General features: G+C 37.4%; 1 protein-coding gene across 1 annotated transcript in view; it reads left to right on the top strand.

Annotated features, from left to right (window-relative positions):
* Positions 1–22092, top strand: part of LACE1 (lactation elevated 1) — a 309080-nt gene that overhangs the window by 100793 nt on the left and 186195 nt on the right. Inside the window, exon 6 of the mRNA XM_006839948.1 lies at positions 12119–12218. Coding sequence (XP_006840011.1) covers positions 12119–12218 — 100 coding nt within the window. The remainder of the gene's footprint in view (positions 1–12118; positions 12219–22092) is intronic.

Below are 22092 nucleotides of genomic sequence, written 5' to 3'. Positions count from 1 at the left end.
GGTTCTGTGATATGAGAGCCATTAGAGGCCAAGCTATTTAAGAACGTCAGAAAGCTATGAAAATCTGTCAGGTGATCCTGCAGAAGATATATAGCAAGTAGGGCCAATTTACGTTAGACACAGTAGGCACAATACCTAGCGTCATAACACTTTTAGAGGCCCCCCCACCCCAAATGCTTTAATTTAATGTTTTTTAAAATTTGAGGAAAAAAATGAATATAACAATTATGAATATATAATGATAGTTCAGCCTTCATAATATTTGCTCTTATACCAATGCTGTCATAAAATGGAATTATGTATGTGTGTGTGTGTTTTTTTTTTTGAAAATTTTTGTTGTAAATTGAGTGAAGATTGATTTATAGAACAAATCATCAGTTTTACATTCAACAAATCATATATTTTTCTTATTTTTTAAATTGCGGCAGGGACTCAAGAAGGCAGAAGTGGGCTATGAAAGTCATAATGCTACTCTGATAGTTGGGTCTTAACAGAAACCTTTCTGGTTGCACTGGGCATTCTCCAGTGAGTTCAGATTTCTACATGTTGATCCACAGATAGGAAGACGGAAACAAAAAAGCAAGTGTCAAGATACTGATGTTCCAAATGACCTGAGTTTTGCAAAAGAAATGTTGTTATGTGCTGTCAAGTGATTCCAACTTGTAGTTCCCAAAATGGAAAGAGTAGAACTGCTCCTCTGTTTCCTGGACTATTATCTTTATGAGAGTAGATCTTTTCTCCCACTTGGTGGCTCATGGGTTTGAACTGCTGAACTACTGGTTAGCAGCCAAGTGCTTAACCACTGCACTACCAGAGCTCCTTTGCAAAAGAATTACGGGCAACAAAAAGGATTTTTCTAATTATATGTTGAAGATGAAGGAGCTCAAGGGAGCCATAGGTCTCCTGCTTATAAAATGCTGTTGTGTACAAACAGAAAGTAGATGTGAGTAAGATAGCTGTCGTTGTCTGCTCTATCCAGAGTTGTTTCCATTTTCATTCTTTCATTTATTCCTCTACCCCAGTTCCCAGTTGCCTTTGTTGTTGCTGTTAAGTGCTCTTGAATGGTTCCGACTCATAATGAACCTGTAGAGGGTTTCTGAGGAGTGGCTGGTGAGTGGTGCTTTTGAACCACCAACTTTATGGCTCAAACTGACTTTGCAGTCTAGTGCTTATCCTACAGCGCCACACCAGGATTTCCCCTAGTTACCTTGGTTGGTGGTGGTTATGTGCCGTGAAGTCGGTTCTGACTATTGCGACCCTGTACAGGGTTTCCAAGGCTGTAAATCTTTATGGGAGCAGAAAGCCTCATCTTTCTCCTGCAGAACAGCTGATAGTTTCGAACTGCTGACCTTGCGGTTCGCAGCCCGCTTTGTAACCACTACGCTACCAGAGCTCCTTTAATCTATGCCACAGGACCTTATCTGTACCATGGCTAAATAGCTGATCAATGAATGACTGTTGCTGTTAAGTGCCGTCGAGTCGGTTCCGACTTATGGCAATCCTATGTAGGGTTTCCAAGGAGGGGCAGGTGGGTTTGAACTGCCTACCATGTAGTTTACAGTCCAATACTGATCCTACAACACCACAGTCTAATGAATGACTAGTCCACAAGTTTGTCATCAACTTTGGGCTTGTATGGTATGTTTAGGAGACTGGGCCAGTTAGATTCTCTCTCTCATAAATTGAGCTAAAAAGTACAAAGGGCAGTTTCCATTTAGTAATGAGTCAGTAACAAATGCATGTGTGTGTGTGTGAATGCTGGATAATTAATAAGGAAGATCACAGAAGAATTGATACAATTGAATTTTGGTGTTGGCAAAGAATATCAAATATACTATGGGCTTCCAGAAGAATGAACAAATCTGTCTTAGAAGAAGTACAGTCAGCGTACTCCGTAGAGTGAGGATAGTCTTAACAATGGTATTAAATGAACTTAAATCATGAGGCTGGCACAGGACTGAGCAGGGTTTTGTTCTGTTGTGTATAGGGTTGCTATGAGTTGTGTTCTGCTGTGTACAGGGTTGCTATGACTCTATGGCACATAACTAAGACACAACAGAAATAACTAGACAGTAACTGAGTCACATAAAGAAGAGGAATACTAAGGTACTACCTAGATTGGTATCACCTTTCATATGTCAGTGTGCAGTACTGTGGTGACTTGCATGGTGCTGTGATTATGGAATTTATGCCACTGGCATTTTAAATACCATCAGGGTCACCCATGGTGGACAGGTGTCAGCGGAGCTTCCAGACTAAGACAGACTAGGAAAATGGAGAGGTGGTCCACTTTGGAATGGTTAGCCACTGAAAACCTTATGAATAGCAATGGAATATTGTCTAATACAGAGCTGGAAGATAAGCCCCTCAGATTAGAAGGCACTCAAAGTACTCAAAGTAGAGCTGACCTTAATGACGTGAATGGAATAACTTTTGGGACCTTCATTTGCTGATGGGGTACAACTCAAAATGAGAAGAAACTGCTGTAAACATCCATTAATAATTGGAACCTGGAATATATGAAATCTAGGAAAATTGGACGTTGTCAAAAATGAAACAGAATGTATAAAGATCGCTATCCTAGGCATTTGTGAGCTGAAATGGATGGGCATTGGCCATTTTGAATTTAGCAATATGGTTTACTATGCTGGGGCAACACCTTGTAGGCATATGAATATTATCCTGTGACAGACGGCATAATACTACTATTACTCAAATTTACACACCAATCACTGAAGCAAGGTATGATGAAATTGAAGAATTCTACCAATTTCCTCAGTTTATAACTGATCAAATATGCAATCAAAATGCATTGATAATTACTGGTGACTGGAATGCAAAAGTTGGAAACAAAGAGGCTTCGGTCTATGGTTGGAAGTTATGGCCTCGGTGATGGAAATGGTTGCATGATAAAATTTTGCAAGACATACTCATTGCAAATGCCTTTTTCAAACAATGTAAAAGGCAACTCTCCACATGGACTTCACCAGATGGAATACACAAGAATCAAATTGATTACATCTATGGAAAGAAACAGTGGAGAAGCTCCATATCATCAGCTAAAAGAAGGCCAGGAGCTAACTATGGAAAAGACCATCAATTGCATAGATGCAAGTTCAGGCTGAAGCTGAAGAAAATTAAAACAAGTCCATGACAGACAAAATATGACCTTGAATATATCCCATCTAAATTTAGAGACCATCTCAAGAATAGATTTGGTGTCTCTGACGCTAATGACCAATGACAAGAAGAGTTGTGGGATGACGTCAAGAACATCATACAGGAATAAAGCAAAAAGTCATTAAAATGACAGGAAAGAAAGGAAAGACAAAAATAGATGTAAGAGGAGACTCTGAAACTTGCTCTTGAGGGTTGTTGTTGCTATGTGCTGTTGAGTTGATTCTGACCCATAGCAACCCTGCGTAGGGTTTCCGAGGAACAACTGGTGAGCTTGAACCACTGGCCTTGCAGTTCAAACCAACTTTGCAGTCTAGTGCATTAATCCACAGTGCCACACTAGAACTGCTCTTGAGGGTAGAGAAGATAAAACAACTGGAAGAAATGAGCAAGTAAAAGAGTTGAACAGAAATTTTCAAAGGGCAGCTCAAGAAGTGTGTAAAACCTGAGTCAGAAAATCAAAAGGGAAGAACATTCTCAGCATTTCTCAAGCTGAAAGAACTGAAGAAAACATTCAAACCTTGACTTGTAATATTGAAGGGTTCTATGGGCAAAATATTGAATGATGCAGAAAGCATCCAAAGAAGATGGAAGAAATACACAGTTACTGTACCAAAAAGAAGTGGCTCATGCTCAACCATTTCAAGAGGTAGCATATGGAGGAAGACATCCAAGCTGCACCGAAGGCATTGGCCAAAAACAAGACACCAGGAAATAATGGAATACAAATAAAAGGTTTCAACAAACTGATGCAGTAGTGGATGTGCTCACTCATCTATGTCAAGAAATCTGGAAGACAGCTACCTGGCAAACCAATTGGAAAAGATCCATATTTGTGATCATTTCAAAGAGAGGTGACTCAGCAGAATGTGTAAATCATTGAACAATGTTATTAATATCACATGCAAGTAAAATTTTGCTAAAGATAATTTTTAAATGGTTGCAACAGTACATCAATAGGTAACTGCCCGAAATTCAAGCTGGATTCAGAAGAACTAGAATATATTAAAGACAAGCAACTAGAAATATATTAAAGACATCAGATGTATCTTGACTGAAAGCAGATACTAAAAAGGTGTTTACTTGTGCTTTATTTACTATGCAAAGGCATTCATCTGTGTGTATCATAACTAAGTATGTACATTGTGAAGAATGGGTATTCCAGTACACTTAATTGTGCCCATGAGGAACCTGTACATAGACCAAGAATGGTTTTAAACCAGAAAAGGTATGCACCAGGGTTGTATCCTTGCACCATGCTTATTCAATCTGTATGCTGAGCAAATCCAAAAAACTGGGTTATATGAAGAAGAATGTGACCTCAGGATTGGAGGAAGATTCAATAACCTGTGGTATGCAAATGATAACAATCTTGCTTGCGAGAAGTGAAGAGAACTTAAAATACTTACTGATGAAGATCAAAGACTACAGTATGGATTGCACCTCAGTGTAAAGAAACAAAAATCATTACAACTGGACCAATAAATTACATCATGAGAAATGGAGGGGAAAAGACTGAAGTTGTTAAAGACTTCATTTTAGTTGGATCCATGAGTTTGAGGACTAAGGTGTGCTTGATCCAAGCCATGGTATTTTTAATCACTTCCTATGCATGTGAAAATTGGACAATAAATAAAGAAGATCATAACAGAATCAATGCATTTAAATTATGGTGTTGGAGAAAAATATTAAAAATACCATGGACTGTCAGGACAAACAAATCTGTGTTGATAGAAGTACAGCCAGAATGCTCTCGTACTTTGGATATGTTATCAGGAGGGGCTAGTCCCTGCAAGACATCATATTTGGTAAAATGGAGGATCAGTGAAAAAGAGGAAGCTCCCCAAAGAGAAGGATTGACACAGTGGCAGCAGTGATGGGCTGAAATGTAACAACAATTGTGAGAATGATGAAGGACCATGCAGTGTTTTGGTCTGTTTTGCACAGTGTTGCTGTAAGTCAGAACCAACCCAGCTGCACTTAACAACAACAACCTAGACAGATCTCTAGAGATACCTCCAGTCCCAGACTCCAGTTCCTATGAACGTGAACCCCTTTTCTTCAGCTGGGTCCTGTTTGCATTTTCTTGCAAACTGACACTTGATGGAAATGGAACTATCTTCCATGTCAAGAGAGATTTTCTCATGGTCTGTAATAGATAACATAACCATTGGTCAAAAAGTAAATGGGGGAATGTCACCTTCCTTAAAATAAAATCCATTATATCTAATGAAAGGAGAGTTACCTAATTATCTGAAACCAAAGAAGAGCAAAGTTTCGAAGTATCTAGTATAGAGTAATAGAGTACTCAAGAGGTCCTGAGAGTGCAGTTGTTAAATGTTCAGCTTTGAACTCAAAGGTTAGCAGGGACTCCATCCGAGGACGATGTAGCAGTCTGCTTATGTAAAGCTTATAGCCTTGGAAGCACTATGGAGCAGTTGTATTCTATCATATAGGGTCGCTATGAGTCAGGATTGACAGACTAGAGAACCCAATTTAAAACCAACTCCAAGGGGGCAAGATTATGTTATAGAAAATCATGCCCTTCCCCTGGCTCAAATCCTCCTGCTTCCTTTCTGACCTTATCTTCTATAAACTCAGCTTCATTTATTGCTCCCTACTGTTCCCAACCCAATTTTCTTCACATTTAGGTGATGACAACGAATAGTTTGGTCTTATATACAATAAGGGCAATGAAGATAATATTTACAGAGATGACAAAATAAGACTGACTATTTTCTTGCTCTTATTTGATTCCAGATTTTGATGGAAAAATCTACTAAGTTATAGTTGACAACACGGGAGACCCTTTTTCTTTGAGGAGGGTTGTCCTAAATGGTCCTAATATGAAGGAAGTTAATAGTTCCACTCTTATTTCTTCTACAATTTCAAACTGGAATCTTAGAGCTCCTCACTGGATGCAGCCCATGTCTTCCTATATCCAATATTAAGAAGAGCCAGAGAAAAAGAGGATAAGAAGCTGAGCATGTCCCTGAGGTTAGAGCTGACCTTGAGTAGTGTGAATGCCTAAATTCTGTATCCTGGTCTGCCTTCTACTGGTATGGGTGAAGCTCCTCAAGCACACCAAATCTGCATTATTGAGAGTTTAAATCCCCACTTTTCACTGTGCAGTGCTGATCCATAGCTCCACACCAGAAGTTCCACTTTCCTAAAATTCAAAAGGATAAAAGGACACTCCAAAATATTACCACACTAGCACGCTGATCCCCCATGTTCACACAAGCTCAAGGTAACCATCAGAGCCTTTGCAGTGGATGTTCCCCTATGCATAGAGCTACTTTCCTTTAATGATTCATAAGGTGAACTCTCTCCTTTCTTCAAATCTCTGCACAGTTATCTCCTTCTTAACAAGCCCCATCCAGACAATAATTTTAAATTGTGGCACTGTAGGATAAGCACTGGACTCTAACCACAAGTTTGGTAGTTCAAACCCAGCAGCCACTCCTTGGAAACCCTATTCAGCATCGTTGAGTTGGAACTGACTTGATAGTACTTAACAACTACAATATGGGTCCCTAAACTTCCAGTACTCCTCCTTTTTCCATAACATGTATCACCTTTTAACAATACTACATAATTTACATAGATAATATGATATGTACTGCTTATTGTCTGTTTTCCTTTACAAGAACATAAGCCTGAAGGCAGGGATCTTTCTTTGTTAACTGATGTTCCCTAAGAATGAATGGACTTCTGGTGTGGCACTATGAATCAGCACTGCACTGTGAACCACAAGGTTGGCAGTTCAAAAAACCTATACAGGGTCTGTGTTGGAATCAACTCAATGGCACTTAACAACAACAACAAGAATCCAGAACAGTGCCTGAGAATGAATAAATAAATCCTAGTCGGGCTGTGAAACTTAAGGTCAGCAGTTCTAAACTACCAGCTGTTCTGTGGGAGAAAGATGAGGCTTTCTGCTTCCGTAAAGATTTACAGCCTTGGAAACCTTGTGCAAGGTTCCTATAAGTCGCTTCCGACTCCACGGTACATCATCACCACCACCAGTGGGATAAAGTACAGGACCTCAAGGCCAGTGGTTCAAACTCAACAGTTGCTCCTTTGAAACCCTGTACAGGGTTGCTATGAGTCAGAGCCAGTTTGACAGCACTTAACAACAACAACAAGTACAGATAACTATGCAAGTAGTTTCCCTAATAATTAAAAGTCCCACTCTCTATATGCAGTAGTGTTTTTTAGGCAAAACCAGTATTTGCAAAACCCAAGATCTATTCCAGTCTATTTTTTCTATTGATATTCTGGATTATCTAACTTTAAAAAAAATTAACACAGGACAATGGTATCTTTTTGCTTTAATTTACATTCCTTTATGTAATAATAAGGAGCCCTGGGGTGGCACCATACTGTAAATATTAAAAACCTCAAGGTAGGTTTGAACTGCAAGGTCAGTGGTTCAAATTCACCAGCTGCTCTTTAGAAACCCTATACAAGGTCACTATGAACCGATTCGATGACATGTAACAACAACATCATGTAATAATATGGTTGACGTTTCAACATTTATTTGTTAGTTAAATTCACTTTATATTAACTACCTGAGACTTTGCCTATCTACTTAAGGGACTGCTTACACTTCATCTATTCTATCTATTCAGTAATAAAACTGTTGCTGTTGTCAAGTGCCATGGAGTCTATTCCCACTCATAGTAACCCTGTAGACGGTTTCTGAGGAGCAGCTGGTGGATTTGAACTGCCAACCATTTTATTCACAGTCCAGTGCTGATCTTACAGTGCCACACCAGGAGTCCAGTAATAAAATTAACTTATTTATTAAGTGCTTTCTATGTCCCTGTGTTCTTAGTTACTGTACTACGGATCGTTCCCCCAAACACAAACCCAGTTGATTCTGATTCATAGCGATCCTATATAGTGTTTCTGAGGCTGTAAATCATCATCTTCCCACGGAGCAGCTGGTAGGTTTGAACTGGTGACCTTGCAGTTAGTATCATCTATAGTTATGAGTTGGAACTGACTGGAAGGCACTTAACAACAACAATACCTATAAATAGTATAGAATTACACTATCTTACAAAAGCATAGATAGTATTTCTTGAGCATTTACTGTGTAATAATTTTGCAAGATAGATATTTTTACTGCCTTCATTATATTGTTGAGGAAATTGAAGGTCAGAGAGATTAAGTAACTTGCCCAAGGTTACACAGCTAGTAATTCATAATTGGAATCCAGGATTAGTGCTTTTACTCACTACTGATACCTATGTCCTACATCTTCCAGAGCGCGTATGTCTCTTTATCAAGTTTTTTATTGTGCTGTAAGTGAAAGTTTACAGAGCAAAGCATTTTCCCCTGAGACACTTTGTACATGAAGTGGTCCTCATGTAAAGCCTTGAGTCGGGTGGGGTTTTAGTAAATATTTTAATGAGATAAACTGAAAATGATCCTTGAATCTATTAACCCTACTACAATAAATTGCTAATTTATTAGGCAAGCATATTTTTGACATTTTATGTTTAATGACAGAATGTCTGATCATTTCACTTTTAAAGTTGACCCAGATTGCTAGTTTTAATTTTTAACTAGTTATTATTGGTCCTTAGATGGTCTTAAGTAGTATATTTATTTTACTAGGAAGATGAGTGGGAATTATTGCTCCTTAAATGCAAGGATATGTTTTATCTTTTTTGTATTTTTGAGGTTAAGAAAGTAAAGATTATCCTCTGGTAGCATTCAGATTCCATTGAATAATGTATTTTCCATTATTTGGTCATCTTTCTTATGTTTAGCACTTAGATTTTACCTGTGGTATCAGATGCACTATTCTTATTTTATTGGAGGAATGTGCCTAGATAGGTTGTATTTATGTGAAATAAAAGAATAGCTTATCCTCAAAGTTTTCTTTAGGGTCTTCATTATGTCCTCTTTGAATATTTATGTTTCTTGTTAAACTGTTTATGATTCTGAAGACATTAGAATACTGAAGGAAACTGATTTTTTTAAAAAAAAATGCATTTCTTCATATCTCTTTAGGGACACTGGATAGATGTTTTACAAACACTTTAAAAAAAATAGAATTCTGATGAGCAGAATATCATGCAAAATTCTCCTCCATAAGCTATCAATATCATTTCAAAAATTGTTTTAACCATTTTTATAAAGCAGGAAAGCTATTAAAAACTGCTAATAAAAAATAGGTGCTTATTTTAGTGCTAATACTAATTACTGATAATGCATGCTTATGTTTGTCACTCATTATATGGCGCTGTACCAATCAGTGGGTGACTGAGATTCAAGCACTTACACATGTAAATTAACCATTAGATTCTTTTTTCTATTTTACTTAAGTGAGTCATAATGGAAAGCAACTCTAGGTCATAAAAAATCTTTTCTCTTTAATGCTAATGAAATGTCTCTACTCTCTGTATTAGCCTGCTCCCCTTACCGGTGATCTGCAGCTTTTTTCTTTTGTTCCTGGTGGTAATGAAATGCTGGGTGCTGGAGAAAAACCCTTGCTCCAAGAATGTGTTACCACTTGTCTTCTGTTCACTTATACTGTAAAATTACTGTTTCCCAGTAAAGCTGAACAACTATGGGGACAAGCTCCAAAGTGGCAACTGGCTACCCCAAGTGACTCCTGCTTTATTAATTAGTCATAGTTTCTCCAAGTTAATTTACTCTGATACGGCAGAAACATTCTTCAATACAAAAGAACACATTATACCTCAACCACAAGCCTTTATTGTTTGCTTTCTTCAACTTCCAGTTTAAACCTTTGCATCATATTGTTAGCTAAATGTCCCCTCACTTTTCTGAAACTTAGGGCCCAAAGTCTATTTTAATTTTTTTTTAGAAAAACATCAATGATATAGTCAGATGAGCATTTGTATTCTCAGAAATTGGGTAGTTTTAAATTGGCATCATTCTTTTTAAAAGTCACTGTAGTGGGAGTCCAATTTAAAAATGCAGTTGCTTCTAAAATTTGCCAGCTTGTTCTGTCCTCTCATCAGAAATGCCACGGGTGTTTAAGCATTTGAAAAGGACCTTCTCTGTGTGTTTTTTTGGAAGCAAAATTTGACAGGGATCCTAGGCTGCAAAGTAAATAATACCAGCACTATTTTCTGTTTCGTTTTAATCTTTACTTTGGAAGTTCCTGAAGTATTTTTAATTTAAGGAAATTTCAGCCATTTTTTAGTTAATAAGTTCTGGACTGCTAACCTCAAGGTAGGTGGTTCAAACCCACCAGCCACTCCTCAGAAACCCTATCCAGGGTCCCTATGGGCTGGAATCAATTCAATGATACTTAACAACGTTTAAAAGTGACAGACTGAGACAGCAAAAAACAAAACAAAACAAAACAAACTTGCACATCCCCATTTCATGGGTTTTGTTTTGTTTTGCTCAGGTGAGAAGGAAAATACTCTTTGAGTAGGATGCCAGCTGTAATGAGAAAGGTGTTTTAGGTCTGTGTAACCCAGGTTGTTGTTTGTTATGGTACGGCTGTGTAGTTGATAGAGTTTCATATTTGATCTAATTTAAATAATTCTACTAGTTTCTATGATTTAAAAATAACAGTCTGATATATTTTGTGATTAATTATACATATGCACATCATTTTTATTGAGGTTAATTTGAAGTGTGCTATTAAAGAAAGATCAAAGTATTTTTTAAATTGTGGAGTACCTACAACCCATGTTGTTATATTTTTAGGAGAAGTTGGAGGGATGCATCTCAACCTTCAGTATCTATTAGTTTTGAAGTCAACGTTCCTCCTCTCCTTAACTGCCAAATTTCTTTGAGGTTTTTATGCTTCTCTAAAGTTATCATTAAGTTTACTTTTTAGTATGCATTTAAAATAAAATTTGGAAAAGATTAAACATACAAGAAAGTTCTATGTATCTCTCTGTAACTTAACCTAGAATAGTTTTCTCTGCATTTATCTGCACCTCCAATTTTGCCAGAATTGTAGTGGTTACGAGTTGAGTTGTTAACTTTAAGGCCAGCAGTTCCGTAATTACCAGCCGTTTACGTGATAAGGCTTTTAGCTCCAGTCAACATTTACAGCCTCGGAAGCCCTATACAGGGTCGCTATGAGTTGAAACTGACTCCATGGCCCATAACCACCATCACCACTAATTTTGCCAGGAAGTTATTTTTTTAAAGCACTGTGCTAACCAGTCTTCACAATGGTTTTTTTTTTTTTTTTTAGTAGAAGGAATATTTGTGTTTGCGAAGGTTAGCAGAGCCTGGCTGTGCTGGAAGTGACTGCAGTGCCTTTTGATTATTCATGGACAGTAATAGAAGGCACTTAAAAAGAACAATGAAATTGCTTATTTTTGTGATGGGCCATCTGTTGAATTGTTTTGTGCAACAATCGCACAATAGTATCTATGTCATATCATTCTATTTTCAACAGCAGCTGATAATGTCTCAGTGGCTACTTGTCCTTATTTCTAAAGTCCCATGACCATTTAAAGTCACCTTTCCAGGGACCTTTGCCAGAAAGGTATTAGAAAAATCTCAAAACAGCCTGTGTGTTTCGCCCCCCTCTTTTATTCTCGCTCGCTCTCTTTTTTTTTTTTTTTTTGGAGGATGTGGGGTGGGAGGAGGGGTTTGGTCATGCTAGTTCTAATTAATTAGACTTCCTAAATGTTTAGAACGATTACTACGCTTTCCACCTGTAGTTCTATAATACAAGTTAGTATTGAAGCATTTGATAATTTGTGTAGAAATGATAGGCTTCCAGAAAAGAAGAGTCAAGTTTAAACTAGTGCTATACTGTCTTTCATGCTTTTAATTATCTACTCTTTTCTCCTTGATGATAATTAAAATTTTTCTCTGGGAATTCGCTTCCGTCTGAAAAAAAAAAAGAAAGATGAGCCATTAGCAAATTTGTTCAAGCAGAAATGAAATTAAAATAAAACAAATGTGTTGTTGTCCAAAGGTCACTGACATTGCTGATGCCATGATTCTGAAACAGCTTTTTGAAAATCTGTTCAAAAACGGGGTCGTCGTTGTGGCAACATCCAACAGGCCACCGGAAGGTAAAAACAAACCTTGTGCTTATCCAATTAGGTGAAAACTAACAAGCTTCTAAAAATCCATAGTTTTGTTAATAAATCTGGTGACTGTTCTTATCATTCATCTTTCAAGTAACTTAATCTGAAAAATCAGTGGCCTTTTGTATTTGATAAATGTTTTTTCAGCAAGCTAAATCCAGGTAATCTCCCATGCTTGATGAACTTGCAAATTAGACATATCATATGCACATGTCAAAAGTGTGAGTCTTTCTAACCACGTTTTATGGGCCATAAAAGTAACACAGTGAAATGAAAGACAAAACTAAATAATTTTAGAAAAAGACTTAAAGCTTACAAGTTGCTTATAATACTCCACTTTAACTGATCATTTCTGAAAAAATACTTGTGTCTTGTAAGGAAAGTGTTTAGGAATTAAAATATAACTAATATGTCGATAAAAGCACCAAGCTTAAAGTCTTATCTCTTTTAGTCCGTGATCTGGTCACTTGAAGGTCTGTGACACCAAAAATTATATTTTATGAAGACTTAATGTTAACAATTTTTAAAAAAAACCATATATATATATGTGTGTGTGTGTGTGTTAAAAAACCATATATGTACATGTATATATGTTTGTGTGTGTATGTGTATGTATATCATGGTGGCTGCATATGATAGGCACTGGACTGCGAACCATAAGGTCCATAGTTGGAGCCTGTTAGCCATTCTGAGGGCTTTCTGCTTCCTCAAAGATGTAAATAAAGCCTCAGAAACCCATTACCAGGTCAATGTGAGTCAGAACCGATTCAGCTGCACAACAACTCTAGGTGTGTATGGGGAGTGCGTTGGTTCCATAGGATAAGCACTGGACTGTGAACCACAACACCAGCAGCTCAAGCTCACCAGCTGCTCTGCAGGAGGAAGATGAGGCTTCTCAGACCTCTGTTAGTGTAAGGAGTCCTGGTGTGGCTCTGTGGGCTAAGGTGCTGGACTGTAAAGTTGCTTTGAATCACAAGGTCTGTGGTTCAAGCTCACCAGCTGCTCCTTGGAAACCCTGTACAGGGTTGCTGTGGGTCAGAACTGACTCAGTGGCACTTAACAACAACAACATTAATGTAGAGGAATCCAACTGATTTTTGTATGTTGATCCTATACCCTGCCACTTTGCCAAAGCTATCAATGAGTTAAAGTAATTGTCTTGCACAGTCTTTGGGATTTTCTCAGTTTTGGATTATATCACCTGCAAATAGAATTTTACTTCTTTCCCAATTTGAATGTCTTTAATTTCCTTTTCTTGTCTTGTTACCCTGCCTAAAACTTCCAGAACTATATTTAATAGGAGTGGTTCCTGTTTGCAAGGAGAATGGCTTCTATTTCTCAACTTTTTGAGTGATGTTGGCTATTGATTTTGTAAGTTGTGGTTGTTTAGTGCCATCAAGTCAATTCAGACTCAGCAACCCTTGTGGGGTTTCCAAGTAGTAGCTGATGTGTTTGAACTGCCAACCTTACTGTTAGCAGTCCAGTGCTTATCCTACAGTGCCACACCAGGACTGTTGAGTAATTTCACTTCTATTTCTATTTTGTTCAGTGTTTTTATCAGGAATGAATGTTGGATTTTGTCAAATGTCTTTTCTGTATTAATTGATATGATCATGTGATTTCCCCCCAACCCTTGTTTACTTATGTGGTAGATTGTGTTGATGCTTTTTAAATATTGAATTATTCTTGCATATCTGGTATGAATCTCATTTGGTCATAATGTTTTTGTTTGTTTTCATATATTGTTAGATTTTTATTAGCTAGGAGTTTGTTGAGAATTTCTATATCTCTGTTTATGAGATATGTTGGTCTAAAATTTTCTTTTTTAGTGATGTGTTTGTCTGGTTTGGATATCAGAATTCTGCTTAATTCATAAAGTGGATTCAGGAGTTTTCTATCCTTTTCTAGATTCTAGACTAGTTTGAGTATAATTGGTGTCAGCTCCTCTCTGAATGTTTGGTAAAATTCAGCAGTAAAATCAAATGAGCCTGGACTTTTTTAGTTGGGGTTTTTATAGTGACTTAATCACTTTCTTCTCTCACTATAGGCCTGTTCTAGTTTTCTACTTCAGTCTTTGTTAGTTTAGGTAGGTCATGTGTTTTCCAGAAATTTGTCTATTTCTTCTAGATTTTTTAATTTGTTGGACTTCAATTCTTCATGTTAATGTTGTTGTTTGGTGCCATCGAGTTGGTACCTACTCATAGCAACGCGATGTACAACAGAATGAAACACTGCTCGGTCCTGGGCCAACCTCATAATTGTTGCCACACTTGACCCATTGATGCTGCTACTTTGCCAATCCATCTTTCTGGGGTTCTTCCTCTTTTTCTCTGACCCTCCACCTTACCAAACATGATATCATTCTCCAGCAACTGGTCCCTCCTGACAATATGTCTGAAGTATGAGAGACCAAGTTTGGTCATCCTGGCCTCCAAGGAGCACTCTGGCTACACTTCTTCCAATACAGATCTGTCTGTTCTTTTGGCAGCCCGTGGTACCTTCAATATTCTCCTCCAACACCATAATTCAAATGCATCAATTCTTCTGCGGTCTTCCTTATTCACTGTCCAGCTTTCACATGCATATGAGGTTATTGAAAATACTATGGCTTGGGTCAGGTACACCTTAGTCCTCAAGCTGACATCTTTGCTCTTCATTACTTTAAAACAGTCTTGTGCATCAGATTTGTCTAATGCAATACATCGTTTGATTTCTTGACTGCTGCTTCCTTGAGTGTTGATGGTTGATCCAAGATGAATGAAGTTCTTGACAACTTCAATCTTTTCGCTGTTGATAAGAACGTTGTTTATTGGTCCAGTGATGAGGATTTTTGTTTTTTTTACATTGAGATGCAATCCATACCGAAGGCTGTGGTCTTTGATCTTCAGTAAGTATTTTAAGTCTTCTTCACTTTCAGCAAGCAAGGTTGTATCATCCGCATATCGGAACTTGTTAATGAGTCTTCCTCCAAACCTGATGCCACGTTTTTCTTCACAGAACCCAGCTTCTCGGATTATTTGCTCAGCATACAGGTTAAATAAGTACGGTGAAAGAATACAACCCTGTTGCACACGTGTCTTAATTTTAAACCGTTCAGTGTTTCCATGTTCTGTTTGAACAACTGCCTCTTGATCCATGTACAGATTCCTCATGAGCAAAATTGCCCTCTGAACACTGCTTTTACTTTTTTCCAAAGGTTTTTTGGTACATTACAATTTTATTCTCTTTTGATTCCAGGAATTTTTCTATTTCACTTTTTATTTGTTCTATTACCTAGTAACTTTTAAGCAGGGTGTTATTCAATTTCCATGTATTTGATTTTTCCCCCCTTGATCTTCCTATTGTTGATTTCTAACTTTATGGGACTTTCATTGTGATCTCAGAAGATGTTTTATAATATTTGATGTTTCAAAATGTGTTGAGGTTTGCTTAGCAGCCTATTATACAATCTATTCTGGAGACGATTCCATATGTACTGGAAAAGAATGTATATTGTACTGTTGTTGGATTGAGTACTCTATATGTGTCTATGAAGTCAAGTTGCTTGATTTTGTTGTTTAAATTTCTGGTTCTATTCTTCAAAAATGGTGTACTAAAATGGTATATTACGATCTCTTACTATTATTTTAGAATTTTCTATTTCTTTCTTCAGTTCTATTAGAATTTGATTTATGTATTTTGAGACTTTTTCGTTGGGGGCATAGATATTTATTTTGATTATGGCCTCTTGTTCAATTGGCCCCTTAATCATAATATAATTCTTTCTTTATCTCTTATTCTGTTTTTTTTTTTTTTTTTACTTTAAATTATACTTTTCAGAATTTTTTCTATATATTTTTTTAGATTTTTATCTTTGTGAGTAAAATGTACTTTTTGTAGATAGCTTGATCTATTTTTTCCATCTTTTGATTTTTATTCCGTTTTTATCTTTGTGAGTAAAATGTGCCTCTTGTTGATAACGCATTGAAGAATCCTGGTTTCTTATCCATTCTAAGGCTCTGTTTCTTGACTTATCAATTTACATTCAGTATAATTATTTGATAGATATGTATTGATTGCTATCTTATTGTTACGTGTTTTTTTGTGGTGTTGCTTGTTTCTTTGTTCCACATAATTTTCTGTGCTGAGTTAATTTTGTTTTTGGATGTTCTTTTAATTTTCATTCCTGTTGTGCTAATGCTTACTAAATATTTTCTAATTTTCCCTTTTTTATTTTGATGTGAAGTTATATTAGTTTTCTTTGAGGTTACCTTGTAATTTGTTATTTTTTTTCTCATTGAAAATATCTGTTTTACTTTGAAATTGACTTGACTTCCTTGCCATCTAGAAGCCCTGTATCTAAACTATTCCTTCTTTTTGCTTTGGAATTGAATTAATTATAAATTGCTATCTCTAGTTTTCCTATTTTCAGTCTTGTCGGTTTGTTTTCTTTAAATGCTTTTCTCTCTAGAATGGAGTTCGGGTTTAGCACTATAGGGTAAGTGCTGGACTGCTAGCCATAACGTTGGCAATACAAAACTACCAAGTCAGTCCTTGCAAACCCTATGCAGGGTCACTATTAGTCGAAACTGACTTGATGGTACTTGACAGCAGCAAATATCTGGATTGGGACTTCTGGTGTGGCACTATGGGATAAGCACTGGACTGCTAACTACCAGCCACTCCTCAGAAATCCTGTACAGGGTTGTTATGAGTTGAAACCAACTCAATGATACTTAACAACAAAAATATCAGATTGAGTTCTGGTCGTGGTGTCTTATATGTTAATCTCAGGTTACTGTCTGCTAATCTCAAATTGTTGGTTCTCAGTCCAAAGAACATCATTTAGCATTTTAAAAATAAAGTTGGTCTGGTAATTACAAATTTCCTTAATTTCTGTTTATCTTGAAATGTCCTAATTTTGCCATTGTATTTGAGGGACAGCTTTACTGTTTGTATGAATATTTTTGTATGTTGTATGTTGGCAATTTTTTCTTCAGAGTTTTTTTATATGTCATCCCATTGTCTTCTTTCCTGCATGGTTCTGCTGATAAATCAGAGCTCAGTCTTATTGATTCTCCTTTGTAGGTAACTTTTCCGTTTTCTCGAGCTGCTTTTGGGATTCTTTCCTTGTCTTTGATTTTGGAAAGTTTGTTTATGTTATGTCTTGGTGATTTCTTTTGGGATCTTTTCTGTTTGGTGTTCATTCAGCATCTTGTACAATTATTGCCTTGTCTTTCATGATGTTAGGGAGGTTTTCTTCCAACATTTCTCTGACAATTTTCTCTATGCTATTTATTGTCTCTTCCTGTTCTGGAATTCTAATCAGTCATAAGTTATTGCTCTTTATTGTGTCCCACACAACTTAGGCTTTCTTTCATTCTTTTTCTGCTTGTTCTTCTAGCATATTAGTATTGAAAGATTTATCTTGACACTCACTAGTTTGGGCTTTCATTGCTTCTTATCTATGTCATTGTCCTTTCAATATATTGTCCATTTCTGTAGTCTTAGTATTAAATCTTCTGAATTTCTATTTACAGGTTTTGTATTGTTTTAGAACTTGCATGTATTTTGTCTGTTTGTTATTGCCATGTTTTCCTGAATTCTTCTAATTTTTTTCTGTGTTCTTGTTTTTTCCTTAATCTTTGTGTCTATCCTTTAAAGGTACTGAAATATAATTCTTTTGAATTATTTTTCAGTTAGTTCTAATACATTTTCTCCCTCAAAAATGTTTTTTTACTCTGCATCTTTGTTATTTGTTTGAGCCATTTTCTCTTGTTTCTTCATGTGAACTAAAATTGTTGGTTGCTCCTGTGTCATCATGATATTGTCATATTTTTGTTTAATTAATGATTATATGTGGTATTCTTAGGCTCTCACCAACTCTTTCCTTTGGGTATAGTTAGAGAATAGAAGTGTGTACACGGTTCTTGTTTGCTGTTCGTACACCTCAGTTTAGGGTGGGTTTGTCTGGTGTTGGTTGCTGTCTATTGCTGATCATATAGGGTTAGAGCTGGTATTGTCTCTTGCCCAGTGGGTGGAGCTGCAGATGGTATGGTAGTGGCTGGGCTGTATGGGCATGGTTGCTGTCTTCTGTCAGGTGGGAAAGAGGAGAATCCCCCCTGCACCCCATCCCCATACACAGAAGAAAACAATACAGAATAGACAAACAAGCAAACCAACTAGGAAACTAGAAAATAATAAAGATGAAAATAGAGAAACAGGCAGCAAACAGAAAAAAAAAAAAAAAGTAATAACTACAAAGAGAAAGAACCAGAAAAATGGAGGGATAGAAGAGAAAATATAAAAGGAAATATTAAAACATTTAGAAAAAACAGGAAAAGGGAAGATGAAAAGAGAAAGAGAGTAGTTAAGAAAGATAAAAAAAAATTAAAGGAAGATGAGGGAAATGGAAAACAGGAGAAAAATAAGGAAAACAAAAGTAGAGATAGAAATTGTAAAATTCAAGTGAATGGAAAGAGAAGAAAGAATAAACAAAGAAAAATAATGAAACAACGAAAGGCATAAAATACAAACTAAAAGAAAAACATCAGTGCAGCTATTGGACCCAGAGAGGAGAACGCTCTGAGGGGCTGCTGTCAGCTTAGGCGCTCACAACATGGGTGTGGAAGGGATGTGACAACAGAGTTTCTTGCCCTAGATGGAGTTCCTGTTGGTCTAGGTGCTGTGTATCTTTAGGGCACTCAATCCATAAGCAGTTTGTGGAGGTCCTTGATGGAGCTGGTTTCAGTGTCTGTTAAGACCACAGGGCAGAGGGTGACTGGTTAAATGCTGGTCTGGTGACTGTATGGGTTCTGTAAATCTGGAACTGAGCCTGCCTGAATCCTGGCACTAAAGTGGTACAACCGGTCAGTGCCTCACACGCTTGTGTTTTCCAACCGTGTGTCTCTGAACTTCTGGAGAGTAGGATCTGCGTTGAGGATGGGAGCTGGCCACACCTCTGGTTATCAGGATTGTTGTTGTTAAGTTCCAGGGTAGTGTGGGGGAAGAAAGGAATCCACACCTTTCTTGTGCCTGAGTGAATCTGCTGTGCCAGGCCACCTTCTGTTGCCAAAGCTTCTCACAAAACTTCATGATAGTTTCGCTACATCTTGCCAGCCATCACCAGCCAGTTTCCCTCTTTGACCATTCCTGCTTAGCTCTTCTTCCCAGCAAACTCTCAGTCAACTTCTCTAACCTTTTCTCTGAAGTTCCATGTTCCAGGATTTTCCTCTATGTCTGTTTTATTTGGTCTCCCAAATCTTTTTTGCATAGGGTCCTGTAGTGTGTCTGACTAGTCTGCCATTTTGCGTGAAGTCCCCATAATGCATCTTGATTATATGTTTGATTGATTTCAGACTGAAGAAATTGATTGTTGCTGTTGGTAATTGCCACTGATTTTTTTCAACTCATAGGGTTTCTGAGGCGTTAAATCTTTTTTGGAGCAGAAAGCCTTATCTTACTCCCTAGGAGCAGCTGGGGGGCTTGTACCAGGGACCATATGGTTAGCTGTCCAGTAGGAAGCTGATTGTTGTTGTTGTTAAGTGCCGGTTGAGTCGATTCCGACCCATAGCAACCCTGTATAGGGTTTCCAAGGAACAGCTGGTGAGCTTGAACTGCCTACCGTGCAGTTCAAACGGCTTTGCGGTCTGGAGCATTAATCCACAGCGCCACACCAGGACTCCTTCAAATCCTTCACGGATGGCTTTAGTGATTGGTACATAAATTTGAATAATAGTGGTAATAACTGATCTTCCTTTGGATGTGTAGATATTATATTATCACAGCATTATTCTTCAAAGTAGATCTTGAAGTGCTGTTTTTGACAATAAATGCAACACCATTCTTTTTGAATTTGTTATTTACAGAATAGTAAACCATATCATTGTCTGATTCAGAATGGCCAATACAAGTACATTTCAGCTCACTGATGCTTAGGCTATCCGTCTTTAGGAGTTGCATTTCGTTTTTGATGACTTCCAAGTTTTCCTAGAGTCATACTTTGTACATCCAATGGATGCTTGCAGGTGCGTTTTCTCACTTTGAATTGTGCCACATCAGCAAATGAAGGTCCCCAAAGCTTACTCCATCCATGTCATTATGGCCAGCTGTACTTTGAGATGGTAGTTTTTACCTGCTCATATTTTGAATGCTTTCCATCCTGAACGACTCATATTCCAGTACTGTATCAGATAATTTTCTGCTGCTATTCATAAGGTTTTCAATGTTTAACCCTTCAGAAGAGGCTTGCCTCTCCTTCTTCTTAGTCTGCCTTAGTCTGGAAGCTCCACTGAAACCTGTCCATCATGAATGACCCTGATGGTATTTAAAATATGGATGGCATAGCTTCCAGCATCCCAGCAACACACAAGCCATGGAGGACTTGCTACAATCTACTTTTTGTGCTACATGCGGACTATTTCAATATGACTAAGTTTTGTCTTGGCTTACAGCCACCCATACAGGGCTGACAGACAGCTAGGCAGCTGGTTGTCCCTTTTAGAGGTAGGAGAGCGATGAGAAGGTAATAATCTAGGACTATTTTTGGACGTAAGCCTGAGTAGATCGTTAGAAGTCAGATTGCAACCCATTCCTCAACAAATGTTTATGCATTTTTCAGAAAATAATTATTGAAAATGTTCTTTTTGCTCAAATGCTTTCTAGATTCTAGGTGGAGGTGAGGCTGAGCTTGACTGTTCTGTAGCTTACTTGCTTACTTGTTTACTTAACCATGTCATTGGTATTACCTTCAAACATTCAATGACAAGCCAGGCTCATAAATAGCACAGTGCTAGAACAATTTTGTTTTTGTTAGATAAATTTTTATTGTGTCAAAAACATCACCAATAGGTCTTAGGAATCATCTGGCCTTGTTTCCATATTTGGCCAGCTTTTATTTCTTACTCATCAGCCTGTGTTGGATGATTCATTTTTCAGCCACATATAAATAAACTTGGTAAGATGGAGGGTCGGAGAAAAAGAGGAAGACCACCAACGAGATGGAACGGCCAGGTGGCATCATTGATGGACTCAAGTGTGGCAGCGGTAGTGAGGTTGGCCCAGGATCAGACATTGTTTCATTCTGCTGTGCATGGGGTCGCTATGAGTAGATTCCAACTTGATGGCACCTGACAACAACAACATAAACAAACTATGCAAAAATTTCTGGATATCCTTGTTTTTAACTGTTGTGGCTTGCTGAATTAAAGCAGCATAATTTGAAACAAATTCAATGTCATTTCCTTCAAGAATTAATTCATCTCTCTGAGATTGAGACACTGAACATCCAGCACCAGCCCTCATTAACCATTTCCTTTTGGTACAGTGACTGTGTGTATTACTTCCATCTTCTCTTGATGCTTCTGCATCATTCAATAATTTGCCCAGTGAATCTTTCAATAACGAAAGTCGAGGCTTGAATTTTTTTTCAGTTCCCCCAGCTTAAGAAATGCTGAATGTGTTTTTCCTTTTTGGTTTTCTGATTCCAGATCTTTGCACATTTTGTTGTAATATTTGGCTTTATCTTCTCAATCTGATCTTTGAAATTTTCTGTTTAGCTCTTGCACCTCCTCATTTCTTCCATTTGCTTTAGCATCTCTACTCTGGAGAGCAAATTTCAGTGTCTCTTCTGACATCCATTTTGACTTTTTCCTTCTTTCTTGTCTTCTCAGTGACCTTTTGCTTTCTTCCTGTATAATGTTCTTGATGTCCTCCCACAACTCTTCTGGTCTTTGGTCTTTAGTGTTTAATGTATCAAATCTGTTCTTCAGATGATCTCTAAATTCATGTGGGCTATAGTCAAGGTCATATTTTGGCTCTCATGGACTTGTTTTCATTTTCATTTTCTTCAACTTCAGTTTGAATTTGCATATGAGCAGTT

Source organism: Chrysochloris asiatica, unplaced genomic scaffold (genome assembly GCF_000296735.1).
Source record: "Chrysochloris asiatica unplaced genomic scaffold, ChrAsi1.0 scaffold00027, whole genome shotgun sequence".
Lineage (NCBI taxonomy): Eukaryota > Metazoa > Chordata > Mammalia > Afrosoricida > Chrysochloridae > Chrysochloris > Chrysochloris asiatica.
Note: the sequence above shows the minus strand (reverse complement) of the source record. Positions and strands in the feature narration are given on the sequence as shown.